Raw genomic sequence first — 18,027 nt, forward strand, 5'->3', positions numbered from 1 at the left:
GCTATTTTACTATAAAGTGAGAAAAGTTCTGTAAAAAAATATAAATCTATAATGCCCATGATGGAAATTAAATGATGCCTTCATTAATAATCTCAAGTGTGGTGACTGTGTAGACCACAAAGTGTACAAACATGTTTATCTATCTATCTATCTATCTATCTATCTATCTATCATCTATCTATCAAATAGCAGTAATTCAGGATGGTACAATCCAAGGGCTTGGTGATCTATGATTACTCAGACTCAAAGTTCTAGATGTAAGATTTGAAGTAGTGGGAGTGCTAAGGTGACTTTTTTTTTTTTTGGTCCTGGGAAACTAGGTAGGTAATTATGTCATCCACTAAAATAAGTAATAGAAAAGGAAAGAGGATAGTGGTTGGATGGGGTGTCTTAGGAAACGAGTTTGGTTTAGTTTTAGATATGCTAAATTTGTAGTGTTTGTAGGCTTATCTATAGGCAATTAGATGTATTGATCGGGAGCTCAAGACAGGAAAGATGGAAGCCATAGGCTTAGTAGTAGCTAATATGTTGGCAGTTATAAAAGACATGGGAATGTTTAATTACAGGCAAATTGAGTGACTGAAAGAGCCAAAAGTAAGCATGGTTCCTTGATCTCTCCCTCTCATTTTTTTTCTGGTATCTTGAGAGTATTTCTGAATGATTTAATGGATAGAGGAATTGAGTATCTCAAATGACTGGCATGGGACTGTTACTCTTCCAACCTGATGTGTGGGACTCAGAGACAGAATTAATTCAATTTTTAAAGAATGGAATTATGTGCCTTTTTTTTAAACCTGCGAATTCATACTCTGTGCATGGAGGCAACAGCGCTTTCTGGTTGAAGACACTGCCTCTGGAGGCCAATGTTCCCTCAACATGAAAAAGTAGCATCCTACTGTGGAACATGGACAAAAAGAGAAGAACCAGGAGAATAGAGATGACACAATGGACATCTGGACAGGAGGCGGTAGGTAAGGTGGTTAGGGACATTGACTTTGAGTTCGGGCTGCCTGGGTTATAATTCAATCTCTGCCTCTTACTTGCATCTATACTTGCCTCTATATTACATGTTAATTAACCTCATGGTGTCAATGTCTTTATCTATAAAATGGGATACTAATGGAATGAACTTATAAGGTTGTTTTATTAATCATAGGATTAAATGAAATGATATGCATAAAGCTTTTAGTTGAGTGCCTTGCACATTAGTTTTCTTAGTTACTGATATGAATTTTACTTGGGAATTTATGTGCTACAGAAGGATGTCTTTGGAGTCTGTTCAAAAAAATGTAATGCACATATTAATTAAATGATGCTTATCCCAATTTATTCACAAAAGGATCTGAGGTGGTTCTACCATAAGATACAAAGATAAAGTATAATGAAGGGACAGATAAACTGAGTTATATAAAGCCAAGAGGACGTAGAAACACAGGCCTAAGGTCCAACACTATATCTGCAGGTGGAACATATATTCAGGTGAACAAAACAGACAGTGGAGTATATATTTTGGGCTATTTCTTCTTTCCAAGATAGTCCTGAGGCCATGACGTTCCTGTATTTCCACCCTGCACCACTTGTATTTTGGCAACATAATAATGTTAACTCTGCCTAAAGGAAACATGCTTTCAAAAAGTTCTTTTCTCCTGTCTTTCCAGCTTAGGTTAAACTTTCTACCGTATGCTCAACTCTCAGATGTAAAACTTTGGGCTTTTCTTGGTTCTTCTCTCCCAATATCTACTCCACTAAAGATGTTTTTTTCCTCCTTTGCAGTTCCTCCCCCATCAGGTCTAACTTTTCCATTTGTGCAACTATGCCTCTGGTGTAGACCTTTGTCACTTCCTGGATATTCTTTGTATTATTTTCCTATCAATTTTTCTCCCTCCTCTCTAGTCTCACCCAATTCAGTCTCTCCAGTACATCTCTATCAGATGTATCTTCCCCAAAGAGTTCTAACCATATTATTCACTTGCTGAAAAGCTTTGAGTGGCTCCCCAATACACTCAAAATCTAGTTTAAATGCTTACTATTTAAGGGACCCTCACAATCTAAACCTGTTCTTTATTTCCAGATGTATCCTTCACCACTCCACAACTCATAGCTATGTTCTGCTCCCCCAATGCTTCATCTCTGCATTCCACACAACACCTTGTGCAGTGCCACGCTTAAGGTAAAGAGTTCAGTTAGAAACTGAAGGTTTGCCTCCTGTGAATTCAAATCCCATGGAGTGCTGCCCTCTTTTGGTTAAAGTAGCCCAGAGTCCAAACCACCAAATAGGGAATGATGCTGAATGACTCATCTTTTCCTTTTGGTTAGAACCCTCATGGAAACAAACAGGCAGGGTGAAATAATTCCATCCTTTTTTTCTCATTTCATCTAGCTTCAAAGATTGTTTGGGGAGATAGAAAGAAGATAAAACTCTGTATAGAAATGTTGGAACTCTACTGATTCCAATCATATATTACGTGTACACTCAGAGCTGGGGTAAAGCCAATAGTTACTTTGAATGCTTCCAGAGCTCCGAAAATCTTCAGGCCTCAATACGGACTTTTATGTAAAATTCAGGGGATGAACAAGGAACACGTATTCCCTGAAATCCCTGTGGGGTTAAAGACAGCTTCTTGATCTAAGGGCTACTGAAGCAAGTGTCAAGGTCATTTTTTTCACACTGATAACTTGGTATTTGGTCAAGTAAGAAATGGAGCCTGGCCTGGAAGGTAAAGCGTACTTCTGTAGACCTTGCTGGGTCCCAGTTTGTGACTCTGCCTGAGCCAGTCTTGAAGCTCCAGCAGAAGTGGAGAGGTAGGATGACTCAGAGCCCCGGAAGAGTAATGGTCATGTTTTTAAGAAAAGATGACAGGGGCGCCTGGGTGGCTCAGTCGGTTAAGCGTCCGACTTCAGCTCAGGTCACGATCTCGCGGTCCGCGAGTTCGAGCCCCGCGTCGGGCTCTGGGCTGATGTCCCAGAGCATGGAACCTGCTTCCGATTCTGTGTCTCCCTCTCTCTCTGCCCCTCCCCCATTCATACTCTGTCTCTCTCTCTGTCTCAAAAATAAATAAATGTTAAAAAAAATTAAAAAAAAAAAAAAAAAGAAGACAGCATGAGAGACACACAGGAGAAAGATCCCAAGTGAGTGAGGTTTCTTGATTATGAGGTGAATGTCTAGGATTCATTTTGGAGCTTTTTAACCATGTCATTGTTACAAATCACATTGAACCTCACTAGGTACAAAGACAAAGAATAGTAAATGGGCATGCACTATAAATAACAGGAAAGCTCAATTAAGGCAGACCTTGAACTTTATCTCAAATGTCAATAAAACCAAACTTCCTTGGATCTGAAAGGGAAAGGCATTCTAAAACCGAAACTCAGCGGGTGACAGGATGCTCCACACCTCTTGTTGGAGGACGGAAAGGTTTGTGGGTTGGTGTCTGATGCAATCTTGGCACCATTCTTGATTAGGAGCTAATGTTAGCAGAAAGATCGGGTGTCAGTCATGACCAGCGTTGTTCTCTACTATCTTGAGAAGGTCACCGGATTGTTGCCCCTTCTTTTTTGAAACTTGATCTGGGGACCACAAACAGCCACAATGAGTTGGATCACCGCCATATGCTCTAAATTGGGCTGACAAGGCTGACTCAGTGCCAGGAGCTGACACAGGATGCAGCTTGAAATATTCAGATGGGAAGAGGGTTGAGTTTTCTTTTTCATTTTCAAGAATGCTATTTGAGGAGATAGGATTGTATATGAACATCAAAGAGTGAATTAAATGAGGTCTGTCCTACATTTGGATAGAGGAGATCCCTACAAATCTGTAACTTTCCTGTGTTAAATTTTAGGCTCTGGATTGCTCTGCTATATTGGGAGGCTGCTGTTCCTTTTCAATGTGTTGGGCTGTCTCTTTAACTTTGGAACTATAAAATTTGTTTAAAGGTCCCTAAGAAACAATGGAAAATCCCACTTGTGAGTTAGGACATGTACACATCCAAAAATATGGGTTCTTTCATTTGTGTGTGAATCTGCAAGCAGCACCTCACTAGAGCTGAACTTTTGCTATATAAATAAAACCATCTGGTGTATCCAAAGAATTTCAGTCTCTGGAGAACAGGATCATAAACAATCGATCCTCCACAGACCTTTCAGTATTTTAGTTTGAGCAAAGCTTTCCCACAGCACTGCTTTGATTATTTTATCTGTTTTTAATCTTCTAAGGATTTTATAATCTGGTCTCTCTAATGTCTACATGTGAGTCCATAAGGAAAAGTTCTGCCCCATCATTTTTGGCATCCTTGAAGTTATTTTGATGAATACAAGGCATCCTTGAAGTTATTTTAATGAATGGATCACAGATAGATACTCAGATTAATAGGGAGTTTGGAAGAAGGAAGTACTGCGTAGTATTCCATTTTTCTGATGGGAAAATGAGACATAGAGTGGTAAGTTCAAAGTCCCATGTCCCACAACTATTAACTGCTAAACATGAGCCAGATTTTGTGAATCCCAGTTGAATAATCTCTTTACCCAGTACTGTCTTTGACTTAATGTTTATTTTCTTTGAAGCATGCTTCTTAGTAAAACAAAGAAAATACAATCTTTGACCAATTGACCAAACAAGACCCGGCAGCTGGGAAATTGGTTAAGTCTCATAAGAATGCAATTGGCTTTCTTCTGCTTTTCTTTTCTCTTTAACCTCTCTTGCCTCCTTTAGCAAAAATCATTTAGTGTTAATTCATTTCTTGGAAGAAGCAAATTTCTAGGCAGCTTCTGAAACTGGAATATGTTTGTATGGACGACCAAAAGGGATTAAGCACAAAAGTCATGTCATAGAACATTGGCCAGGGTGTCTCCATAGACAAAGCTGCATTAGAATCACTTGGGGGAGCTTAAAAACAATGCCTGGGTCCCATACTCTGAGAGTAGCATCTCATTGATCTGGGTGGAGCTCTCTAAGATCTTGCTAAATGTGCAGGCCAGTTTTGAGAAGCACTATTTGATGCACTTGGACCACATTATTCTACAGGGAAAGCAAGCCTATGGATTATCATCTTTCTCCTAGGGTGGTCGTTTTTGTTTAGAAATAGTTTTAAGTGAAACAAAGAAGTCAGATATCAATATGGGGAGGAGTCTCAGGAGGGATCGAAAACAGCTGTAATGGGAAGACTCACCAAAACCAGGTTTCTGCTTTTTCCTGAGTTTTAAGTAGACCTCCAATGTAGCTTAGGTGATTAGAAGTAGGGAACATAGGTTGACAGGGTCTCCTGACATTGGATCCTGCCAGAGCTGGCCATAGCTTCTCTGGCACCATTTTTTTTTTATAGCAGGTTGAAACATCATAGTTTCTGCATTTTAAGTTTGGATGTATAACAATGCTGCGGTTTCCGTGGTTTATTTTGGCACATAATGGCATTAAAAGCGAGTATCTTCACTGCAATTTTATTTGGATGTGACTTGTGAGGCTGCTCTCTGCATGCACTGATATTTGCTGGGCTCTTTGGGGACAGGATGTGCCCTGCATCTTAAATGACCCATGAAAGAGCCTCTTCAGTTCAGTAAAATACATACTTCATTAGTAGAATTTTAAAATATTTTAATGCGTCAAAGTAATAAAAAGAAATTCAAAGAAGCATAAATAATTATTAAAGGTGATGTCGACTTTTTCTTTGGGGCATCAAGGTATCACTGGCATCAAATCAACGTTTGCAGTTTGGGAAAAATCAATTCATGATTTAAGGCTGCCAAAACCGTGGGCAAAGTGAACCCTTGCAGCTCAGTTTGGGAATTAATTCAAGTTTTGTTTAGTGCTAGTATTCTTAGTGGTTCTTTTTTTAAAAATAGTTCTTCCTTTGTTTTGTAGTTCATGCTTTTCCCAGGCTAGTGCAGAGGATCCTTGGTCAGGCTGCAGCAAACAAAGGTGGCCCTTTCTCAACCTCGCTCAGGCCTAGTTCTCAGAGGTGGGAGACTGTGAGCAAAAGACAGTGGGCTGGGAGGAGGCCGGGTGATTCCATCCACAGGCCAGAGGCCACTATCTCTATCTTCTAGAATAGGTCCATCCTGGCCGTTAGGACACCCCTTAAGTTTGTTTTTAACAAACTTTGTGGCTTTAAAGTGACTGGATATTGCCCAGAGACTATTTTGACACAAGGCAGTGAAGCACTAAGCCAATTTTTCAAAACCATTTTATGTGTCTCTTAATATATTCAGAGTTACCCTAAAGAACCAAAATATTGTTACGATTTATAAAGTTTTATTTAGTTTGTTGTGTCTTCCTCAAAATAAGAATGCCATATCCAAGCAGTTTACCTCTTCCTGAGACAGGATACTAAGCATTCATTGACAACTGGTTCCATAAAGGCTGTGGTGTTTCATAGTAGTTTTATGATGATTACATTGTGATCGAAAGAGTGATGGCTCAGGGTCAGCCAGTGTAAATGAGATCTGGTCCCAGCTCTGCTACTCACTGGCTCTGTGACATTGCAATTTTTTTGAACTCTGTTTAGGTGGCAAGAGAGGGCATAGAGAACTCTTACAGCAACTTTAACTATTATGATCCACTTAAACAAGATTTACATTTCAATGAAGGAAATCCAAAAGGAAATTTCATCCAGATTTACTTTCAAGAAACCCATCTCTGGGTGTAAATCATTACATTAGCCATGCCTTAGAAGGACCACCATTTATTCTCAAGACTATGTTGCAAATTGTGAGTGAGGTATTGAGATGAATATGCTGCCACCCCCACTCTTTCCTTCTATGGGAAAAATCTACTTCCGTGGCTTATGTATCTTGGAAGTTCCAATACATTATTTTGTCTCTGGTGGATACCCTCAGGACATATGGTAAATTTTTGATGAGACCAGTATGGAAAGTCAGACCCCAGAGCAAAACTTTCTTGGCGATTGTTTCCGTTCTCACAGAACTTTGTGTGCAGTTGGTTTTTTGTTTTGTTTTGTTTTGTTTTTAACCTTCAACTCAATCAGTTCAGTAACATGAGGGCCCTGCTCTGCTTGTCAAGCTATGGTTGACTACCCTGTCCTGACTGAGATGGCCTCAGTCCAAGATAAGTCAGTCACTCCCCACTCCTCTGCCCCCAAATTCCCTCCCAGATTCTTATTCCTAGTCCATTCTTCTCTGCTTTACCATATGACTTTACTTTCTCACAGAGTTTTACAGGAAAATAGACACTTTGCGTATGCTACTTTTAGTTAAAAGTGAATTTCCACACTGGAAACCTTGATTTCACATAAATGAATAAATGAATTTATAAATAAATTTCACATAAATGAATCCTGGATTTCACATAAAAAGCAAGTTTTTCCAAAGTTTTGTGAATCATTACTCACCTGAAATTCTTGTTACTAAACATAAAAATAGCATGTGCTCTTAACAGGCAGGTCTTTTTGAAAGTAAATGCTGTGTAATTCTAAGTGAAAAAGGTATATCTTTGTTCACTGTATTGTTTTAAATTAGGGGGAGTATCTGTCAAATTAAAAAGAAAAGCTTCTGATAATTGATGAAAATTATTAAAAAACTAGTGAGTGGTTGTTAGGAATCATACTAAATTTTTTTTAAACCATGAAACTCCCAATAGTAAGCACAGTAAGTTCTTAGTATGTACCCAGATATTTCATGAATAAAAAGAAAGTTATTACTTCAACAGTCAGTTGAAATTGGGAGGTAAGGATTATGTCTTCTTTGCTGATACACAGTATAGGCTTATTCCAAATGTTTTTAAAAACATATTAGTTGATTTTTAGAAAATTGTTGGTAGAATTATTACAGCAAGATTTAGAGGAATAGACATGTCTGAAGGACCCTCTGGAAAATACAGAATGTCCTCTAGATGGAGCACCAAGCCTTGTTTTTGTTAAGATAAATAGTCTTATTTTTGTGAAAGGAACTTCAGAACTTCATTTTAAACAGAAAATAAGTTAAAGAACCTTACTCTTACCTTTGGCATGTATTACCCTGAACATCCACTCTTTAATGGAGCACATGCATTTCAGACAGCATGACTTAACCTCATCTGTGTTGGAGTAAAATATATTTGATTTTCAGGTTCTCCAAGTGAGATCCATTGAGTTCTGGAGACTTCTGGCATGTGCAAGAGCCCGAAAAGCCCCAGATGTCTTCTGAAGACTTAGGTAGAACTGAGATGGAGGGATGGAGAGGACTGAAGTCCACAAGGGTCAGGAAAAGTCCTTTTGTCTAGATGGAAGCACTTCCAAGTGTAGCTTCAATGTCTGCCTAGTTGGTCATCATGAATGCGAAATACAGACAATCTGTAGTCTTTTAATACACTGTTTTCATTTTACAAAAGAAGAAACTGAGACCCAGAGAAGTAGCTGCCTTTCGTTTGTATCAATGGAGTTTTATGGCACTGACAAAGTTGAGGAAGCAGTGTAGTGAAGCTTTGTTGTTTTATTTTGTTATTTTTAATTTTTTTTAAAGCTGTCTAGCCTCCATTCTCTCTTTCTCATGACACTAATTTTCTTTTGGGAATTACATTCCCCCAACTGTATGGAATCTTGGAAAACTAGTAATGAAAGTTGAGGTATCTCATGAAATTCTTTCTCTATAGTCAAGGGTTAGGCATATGACCCAATTAGTCACTCGAGGGATCTCAGACCTTAAACAGAGTTTTTGTAAGGAAATATGAGACAGTTGGAATTCATTTTTCTTTAAAAAACTTTTTTAAATGTTTAGTTTAGTTTTGAGCTGGGGGCGGGGGGATGGGGCGCGGAGAGAGAGGAGGACACTGAATTTGAGAGCCAGACATGGGGCTCGAACTCACAAACTTAGATCATGACCTGAGCTGAAGTCAGACGCTTAGCTGACTGAGCCACCAAGGTGCCTCTGGAATTCATTTTTCTTAAGTGATAATCTAATATTCATAGTACTAAGCATGATTTTCCTCCCAGCTTTATTATTGAGATATAAATGATGCATAACATTGTGTAAGGTTAAGGCATAAAACGGAATGATTTAATACATGCATATATTGCAAAATCTAAGTGTGATTCTTCAATCTTCCTATTAGTTCTGTGAGATCTCTAATAATCTTCTGATAATTCCCCTTTTGCTTAAGTTGGCCAGAGTTAGTTTCTGATACTTGCAACTAAAGAGCCTTAAGTGATTCCAGCAACTACCATCTACTCAACAACAAGCAAGACCTTCTTATTAGAAATTTAAATCACCCAACAGAGTCATTGTCAGTCACCAGAAGTAACTTAAAACTGATTCATATAGGAAAAGCAAACTATGACGAAAGTGAGCTATGACAAATTTTGAATTCTAGTAAGAATAATGTGACAACACTACTGTAATAAATATTTGTTGTCTAAAAAGTTTTCCCTTACATAATATTATACCTTAGAGTACTCTAAAACTATATTAAAATTTTTTTTATGTTTTATTTATTTTTTTGAGAGAGAGAGAGAGAGAGAGAGAGAGAGAGAGAGTGCTAGTGAGGGAGGGGCAGAGAGAGAGGGAGACATAGAATCTGAAGCAGGAGCTCCAGGCTCTGAGCTGTCAGCACAGGGGCCAACACAGGGCTCGAACCTATGAACTTTGGGATCATGACCTGAGCTGAAGTTGGACGTTTAACCGACTGAGCCATCCAGGCGCCCTAAAACTATAGTTTAGTATAGCATCCAAGTTTATTTTATTTTTTTTGATGATAAAAAGTAATACTGAGTTATTTTGCTCAGGTTTTTTTTTTAATCTTAAAAATTTTTTAAATGAGGGGTGCCTGGTGGTTCAGTCAATTAAGCATCCAACTTTGGCTCAGGTCATGATCTCACAGTTCATGAGTTCAAGCCCCACTTCGGGCTCTGCAGGATTTTTTTTCTCTCTCTCTCTCTCTGTCTCTGTCCCTCACTCACTATCACTTTCTGTCTCTCCAAAGAAAATTTTTTTTAATGAATAATAAACTGTTGTTTGTTTTCCTCTTAGAAGTGAGGAAAAAAATCTTCCAAACTGGTAAAGTAGTACAAGCACAAAACATAGAAATATGTGAGTCAGACTAAAATAACAGTGAAATAATAAGTCATTTAAAATTATTTTCCCCATTCAAATTCCTTCTCAAAAGCTTCTGACTTAACCCTGCTATTTAGAAAATGTGTTGCAAAAACCTCATTTTTCTTTATAATATAATGCCATTTCATGTACCCAGCAAGTAGACACTTACCCCCTTTCTGTATCTCAGAATATAATTTTTAAAAAGCAGTCCAATGTTTATAAAAGTTTCTTTAGGCTATTACAACTAATCTTGGAATAATGCAGTATGATATGATTTATGAGCTGACAAGTCTCATGTTTTAACAATGAAATCTCCTAGAAACAGTTAGGCCATTCTTATCTTAACATTTTAAGGCAGAATTTGCCGTTGAGCTCAGCTTGGCAAAGCAGGGGAAAGGAATGCTCTAAAGCCTGAAAGCGAGCATACTGGCTTTCAAAAGTGGCCAACAGAGGGCTTTTCTGTGATTGCGGCAAGTGCCTCCTTATTGGCAAATTCATAGAGCGACTGAAGAAAAATTACCTTGTCAAATACAAACTCAGGTTAAAGGGAAACCAGTGTCCTGGATGTAAGCTAGCTTCAATAAAAAGAAAATAGCAAGGCTGGTTAGTAGAACGGAATTAATGTGATTTAATTCAACCTAATAATTGACTTGTTAATGTAACTTTTGTTTTTGAAGGTCATGATGGGTGTTAATCAGGTAGAAGGACAGGTAAAAACCCACCAGTTTTGGGATCTGCTCAAATTAGAGTTTGATATAGATGCTGCCCTATCATGGCTCTTTAACTGGGTTGGAGTAGAGTGGTGTGCTGGGACCAGCTCCTCCTGGCCCCTGAAAGCCAGTTACTAAGCTTGTAGGTTACTAAGCTTGAGTCAGTTGAGATCACATTGAACTGCAGCCCCTCTCACCTTGCTCATTGCTTATTTTCTGCCTTCTGGTCTTTCGCAGCATGTGGTAAATGCAACTGTCCCAGGCACTGCCGCAGTTCTGTCTTCCAGAATGATACAGCTTTTCAGCTTCACACCTTACGAGGCATGTCTCATTGTTGATGTAATATTATTGTTTTTCATAAATTTGGTGGGGCCTACTATTTACTAACTCTGACCTCATATGTACAATGAATAATTAGGTTCTTTTTGTTTGTTTGTTTTTACTGTAGTTGACCCTATGACCATCATCCACTGCTCTATTTGGATGGCTTAGGAGATGTCCTTCAGAATTCCAGTACCTTCCTTTGCTGGCATCTAGGTGTGGGGGTGGGGTGTGGCTCACTTCTCTTGGTCTTTGGGAGACTGGCTTTCCCAACAGTGCTTTCTGGAGCAGTGTGGGTCCCTGCAGCGAGTGGCTGGTCTGAGCTTCTCCTAGGGCTGGCCACTTCTGCTGTCACATCCCTAGTGTTTTATCCCTAGTGTTCTGCTGATGTTTGCAACTGCTGATGGAAGCTGCTATAACTTCTGCTTTGTTCTTCTGGTTATCTTCTCTGATGAGTCCAACTTCAGCTTTCACTGGTTTGAGTTTGAGGTCTGTCTCCGAGTCCCAGGCGACAAAGTCCAACCTGCAGACTTTCTGCCACCAAGGTGGTTCTTTCTGAAGGAATGGCCCTCTTGCTAGCTCTGAAATCAGACTCTCATGTGCCTGCCACAGCATTCCTATGGAGACATGTGGTCTCATCTGTCAAGTGGCATCTGAGGGCTGCCCCGGAGAGCTGAACTCAGGTCTTCCCTTTGCTTCTCCATACTTTGCTTCTACCGTTAGCGTGCCCTTGGCGGCATCATCTTTCCTACCTCTGATTCATTTCCTTCCGCATTCCATCTGGCTGTGGGTGATGGGCTTTGAATAAATCCTTCGTCTTCTTACCTCAGTGGGAACTCCATCACATAGAACTTTGAGATCCAGTCCTCAGTCCTGCCTCTTAATATATAAGAAGGGGGATAAAGAGTAGCAAAAATCTCCTTCCTTCTTGGAAAAGCCTGATTTTGAAATTAATTGTCTTTCTGCAGACAAAAAAATCCCATTTTGTATGTTCAAAGCTGAATATTGTGTTTTACTTTTCTCCTCTTGGTTTCCTGGATAAAATAACCTGAATCTCCAAGGCAGATGCATGCCTCATTCTAACTTGGGAGAAAGTCATACACATGAAATCACAAAAAAGAAAAACATATTAATTATATTTGAAACAGTATCCCCATTACATGTACTTAATTTCTCTCACCCTCTGGGTTAGAAGCTTCTTGAGAGGAAGCTCTCCTACTGGTCAAGAACTGGTCTATTTTGAGCAGCCTCTTATGTTTGTATCTTCGGTAACTACTTTTTGTTGGTATCTTTCCTGTCAGCTTTTAAATAAGTACCTGCATCTCTGTAAACAAAGGAACAAGACAGTTCTCCACAGACTTCACGTCTGTTCAAACCTGCTCTTTCTCTAGAGTTTCCCATCTCCATAAGGGACACCACTGCCCACTCAAGTAATCATACCAGAAAACATCATCCTTTACATCTTGTTTCTTCTCATGCACCATGTCTGCTTAACTACGAAATTCTGTGACTCTGTTTCTAAATATGTCCTGAATTAGTTTCTTTGTTCAACTTTCACATCTTCCATCCTTGTGTGAATCACTATCATCTCATAACCATGTCTGGCTTTTTTTCTGCATTTACTTTTGTTCTCCTTGCATAAAGAGTTATCTTAAAACAAATAGATATATGTAATAGATAATATGTGCGTGTGTATATATATAAAGTACATATGTGTGTATATATTAATATATGTGTGTATATAATATGCATATATGTACACACACACATACACATATATGTAAAATCCTGTTTATATTACTCCTTTGCTTCAAACTCTCCACTAGGTTCTATTCTTCTTGGGGTGAAATCCAAAATTCTGACAATGGCCCAAAGCACTTGAATGACCTCCTTTTGCTGCTCTCATGTCCCAGCCTTACACCCTTCCCTCCCTAACTCACCCTGCTCCAGCTGTACTAAACCTGTATTTCTTCAAACCTACCTAGCTCCTTCCTTCTTAAGGCATCTGAATAAGCTGTTTTCTCTGTTTGGTAACATCTTGGTTCTCTCCTGCTAACTCCAATTCTCAATTTCAAGGTAAGCTTCTCTTAGAAGTTCCTCCTGACCTTCCTCTTTCCTACAAGACTCTCTCAAGGCATCTGGTACTTTCTTTGAGGACACACACCACAGTTACAATTAAATACTTAATTTTATAATTACTTTTAATGTTATTGACCTCACTGGATTGTAATCTTTGAGGAAGGAGGCTATTGTATTCATTTTTTCTATTTCCTCTGCCTACACTTAGATCACCCATTAAATTAGCTTAAGAGATGATTTGTATATGTTTTATCTTTATATGTTTAATATTCATACCATCTAATGTAATGTTTCACCCCTAGTAAGTATTATGGAACTTATATGAGTAACTATTTATAATTTTTACTATCTCTTATTTTTTCCCTCTGCCTGCTTTGAGGGGTTTCTGTCTTGTCATCTATATGAAAAGGAGAGTTTTTGTGAGATATTGTGTGAAGATGAAAGCAACTAAATTCAAAGAAGTAAGCCAGATGTTGTATTCTGAAATGTTGAATTCAACTTCATGTAGCATACTGCTATCAAAGAGCTTTTTTTAAAAAAATGGCCACTGGAATTTCTAACAGATCTCGATTGCCTGCGGGAGAAAGTCTGTCATATTTAACACAGAATATAAGACTTTCCATGATCTGGGTTAGGCTCCCTTCCTAACCTCATTTCCCAGCCCACACCATCCCGCCCTCTAATCCTGCCCACCAACCTCTGTGAACATACCAGAAGAGGGAGATGATCATTAACATCCTATTGCTATCACCACTAATGACATTTATTAACGACAAGTTTATATCAAACACAGCGTGAGGGCCTGTGGGGCATACAGGCTTATAGCTCTCAATCACCTATTCATCTAGTAGAAGTGATAGGCATAGTCATAAAAGATAAATAGCAATATAAATTAGTTAAATAGTAAGTGCCAAATAGTAGTGGAGAGTGGGAGTGCAATTTTCTGAGAGGCAAGCCAGTGCTCTGCTTTAGTTTTATGTTTCCACAGATAAATGTGGCTCCGGGGAAACAAGGAAAGGTAAGAAAGAGATATTTAATGGTTTGCCTTTCTCCATGAAAATATGTCCTGTGATTCATCCATTGATCTGTGTAGTCTTCCTTCTTTCTCATCTTAAAAACTGTTGGAATTGTGATCTTTATTCAGAATTCAAAGGAACAGGTGTTTGTCAATGACTGAGAGCCCTCATCTGAGTCTCCTCGAACCCTGGGCTCACTGACTTTACAAACTCAGATATGTTAGTTTGACCTGTGGGGACAATGCTTGAATTCATCCACTTGGAGGCATTTATTTGGGTCTACTGGATGTGGTTGTGCATTAAATAAGCAAAAGAGAAGAGCTTTGAAAACTCTACTCCTGCAAGGGTCTTATATCAGAGAAACACATTAATTTATTTGACTAATGAATATTTTTTAGACAATGAGGAAAGGAAGAGATTAAGATGAATCCCATGTCCTCAGAAATCCACAACGGGTGAGACAGACCATAAAGCAATATACACTGTGCTGAGAGCAATGACATGGTGTGGATGATCCATCACAGAAAAGGCTGAGCATCTTGAAGTCGGAGAAGGAGTGCACAGGAGGAGTGATGTTAAACTTAATCTAGAAGATGAGCAAAACATGAGCAAAAGTTAACTTTGCTCTACCAGAAGAGTGGGTAAGAGTTCTCCTCTGTCTACAGAGATGCTACAATCCTGTGCCTTCTCCCATCTGTTTCCCCAGAAGTAGTAGTCCTTGAGCATAACCTGTGAAGGAAAGTGGGCCTAGGTATTTTCCTCCTGACCTAGTGAAAGATCACCCTGAAGAGAAAGCCTTCCTGAGTGTTAGCCAGAGTGAGCCCACATCATCACCCCTAAAGTGCCCCAGATGCTGGGGCACTAAGCCTACTGAATCTTCCAAATGAGTCAGGTTGATGCTACAATAATGTTTCATATAACTAACAACCCCAAATCTCAATGGCATACCACACATTAATTTCTGGCCCATGGGAGTCAGCTCTTTGAGGGTCTGTTTTAGTCTGGATTCCACATGTTTCCTCATTCTTCCTGGACTAGTGGCTACCCAGGACATATTCTTCTTCTTCAGAAGTGCAAGAAAACAGTAGCAGAAGGGGAAGAAAACAATCCAAGAAAGTAGATAGCAGAAGTGCAAGAACACAATCCAAAACTCTGAAGGTTTAAAGGTTTTGCTTAAGTTGGGCAGAGAAAGTCACATGACCAATTTAACCATCAACATGGAGGGGAAATATACTTTTTTCTACTTCAGGGAGAGGTATTGTAAAAAGCATATAAAAAAGGGAAAACATATAATTCTCCACAAGGAGAATATGAACAAGGAACTGAGAACAATAATCTAATCTATCCAACAATATTCATGCCTGCTGTTGTCCACATACTAACATAGAATTCTTAGTGTCTTCATCCCTAAGACACTCAGTGTCATAAAAGGTCTCCCAAATTTCCAATCTTGTCACAGCTTCCCTGTCATTGAAGTCACCCTGACTCCCATCAATGCAGTACTGTAATAGAAGTCTAACTTCCGGGTTCTCCTGGATCTGGCTCTTGGACAGCAGAAGAATGAGCTAGACTCAGAACAATGCTTAGTGGTAATGGGACTATTTCACAATGCCTCACCTCTGTTTTTCTTGGGGTTCTTACTCACATCTTTCATCTTCCCTCTTATCTAAAACTTTTTAAGAAGGTGTCCCTGGGAAAATTTAACCTCTTTTTGTATGTATATATCACAGTTCTCCAGTTTTTCTTAGGTCTAAGCAGATTATTTGGGGGACCTTGGAATAGTAACCCCCATCTAATTTATAGTATCCCTCAGCAGAAAGCCATTGTCCTAAGATCTACAGTCAGCAAGCTGGAGACCCAGAAGAACCTATAGTTTTGTTCTTGTCTGAATCTGAGTGAGTCTGAAGGCAGGAGAAGATGGATGTCCCAGCTTAAAGACAGTCAGGCACAGACAGGGTATTCTTCCTTGCTCATATTTTTTTCTTTTCCCTTTCCTTTCCTTTCCTTTCCTTTCCTTTCCTTTCCTTTCCTTTCCTTTCCTTTCCTATCATTTTCTCTTTTTCTTTTTCTTTTCTTTTCTTTTCTTTTCTTTTCTTTTCTTTTCTTTTCTTTTCGTTTCCTTTGTTTTCTTTCAGTCCTTCAGTGGATTGGGTGAGACCTATCCACATTGGGAAGAGCAATCTACTTTACTCAGTCTACCAGTTCAAATGTTAACATCATTCAGAAACATCTTCACCAACACACTCAGAATAATATTAACCAAATATCTAGGCATCTTGTGGTCCTGTCAAGTTGACACATAAAATCAACCATCACAGTCATCCCCCTTTTTCTTAGATCCTCTATATCAGTCATGGATCATTGCATGTCAGGGAATGAAATTCTAACCAAGTTAACTCAATTAAAAACAAAGTTATTGGATTGATGTGATAATGGAAACCAGAATGTGGTGAAGTATCTTCTCCATCACGTATTTCTTTGCTTCCCTCTAAACATCTGCTCCAATCTTCATACTTCTCTTTGCAGAATAGCTTCCTTTGCTTATTTAACTAGGCATGAGACTAAAAAAGAGCTACCCTCTAATTCTATGTGACCACAAAACTACAAGGCCCACAATCTTATGACTACATGTAACTTTTATCTATGTGATATATATTTCAATACCTGAGAAAGAGAATTAGATCAGTTGAGGGACAATTATACATTATTTTACTTAATGTCATGTGCCTATCCCTGGTGGCTAGAGAATGTGAGTATATTAGGTTCCTATTGTTGCTATAACAAATTACCACAAATTTAGTGACTTAAAACAGAAATTTATTATCTTATAGTTCTGGAGATCAGAAGTCTGAAATGAGTTTCACTGGGTTAAAATCAAGATGTTGGCAGGACTGAATTTTTTCCGGAGGCTCTGGGGAAAATACATTCCATTGAATTTTCTAGCTTCTAGAAAATCCCCCAAAATCCTTGGTTTGTGGCTGCTTCTTCCATCTTTGAATTTCTCTTTCACTCTAATCCTTCTGACTCCCACTTTCACTGATAAGGATTCTTGTGATTACATTGGGCCCACAAGAATTTAAGTTAAGGGAATCATTGACTTAATTATATCTTTAGGTCTCTTTTGCCATCAGATAAAAATTTTTTTTAGTGTTTATTATAGAGAGATAGAGCATGAGCATGGGAGGGGGGCAACGGGGGGGGGGGGAAAACTGAATCTGAAGCAGGCACCAGCCTCTGAGCTGTCAGCACAGAGCCCGACGCGGGCCTCAAACTCACAAACCATGAGATCATGACCTGAGCCAAAGTCTGATGCTTAACTTACTGATCCACCCAGGTGCTCCAAGTCTCTTTTAAGGCAAAATTCACAGGTTCTGGGCATTAGGACATGGATGTTTTTGTGGGGTTATTCCACCTATCACAGTGATAGTCAAGATTTGTTGCCTCTGGGAGGAGGTTTTCTGCATAAAGAGCGTGGAAAGAGTAAGCAAATTAAATAACATCACGACTTTATTTTCCCAAACAAGGAGCTGTTCAATAGTAGATAGTGAGGCTGGCTTCCAGCTTCCACTTAATTTTTCTAGCCTCTACAGCTTTCCCCTCCAATGGGATCTGTCAGTGCTCCCATATTTGTAATTTACTTGCATTCCTCTTTCCTACTAGAAGGAACTAGTTTGGTATGCAATTTCCCCAAAGCTAGATTCTCTATTACAATTCAGATGCCTAATCCACTTAGACTCATGGATCAGAAAACATAGAATGTAGTGGAGGTGGGTTTCAAAATCTGTGCTTCCAATATACTCCCTAGGGGATTTTTGCACCCACCAAAGTTTGAGAACCATCACTGTATGCTAAGGTAAACGTATCTTGTTAGAAGAGAAGACCGA

The 18,027-nt window shown here is 39.0% G+C and overlaps 1 protein-coding gene across 1 annotated transcript in view; it reads left to right on the top strand.

Annotated features, from left to right (window-relative positions):
- Nucleotides 1-791: 791 nt before the first annotated feature.
- Nucleotides 792-18,027, top strand: part of OTOGL (otogelin like) — a 161,409-nt gene continuing 144,173 nt past the window's right edge. Inside the window, exon 1 of the mRNA XM_042992814.1 lies at nt 792-971. Within this exon, the coding sequence (XP_042848748.1) occupies nt 946-971 (26 nt within the window). The 5' untranslated portion in view covers nt 792-945. The remainder of the gene's footprint in view (nt 972-18,027) is intronic.

Source organism: Panthera tigris, chromosome B4 (assembly GCF_018350195.1).
Source record: "Panthera tigris isolate Pti1 chromosome B4, P.tigris_Pti1_mat1.1, whole genome shotgun sequence".
In the NCBI taxonomy this organism is placed as follows: domain Eukaryota; kingdom Metazoa; phylum Chordata; class Mammalia; order Carnivora; family Felidae; genus Panthera; species Panthera tigris.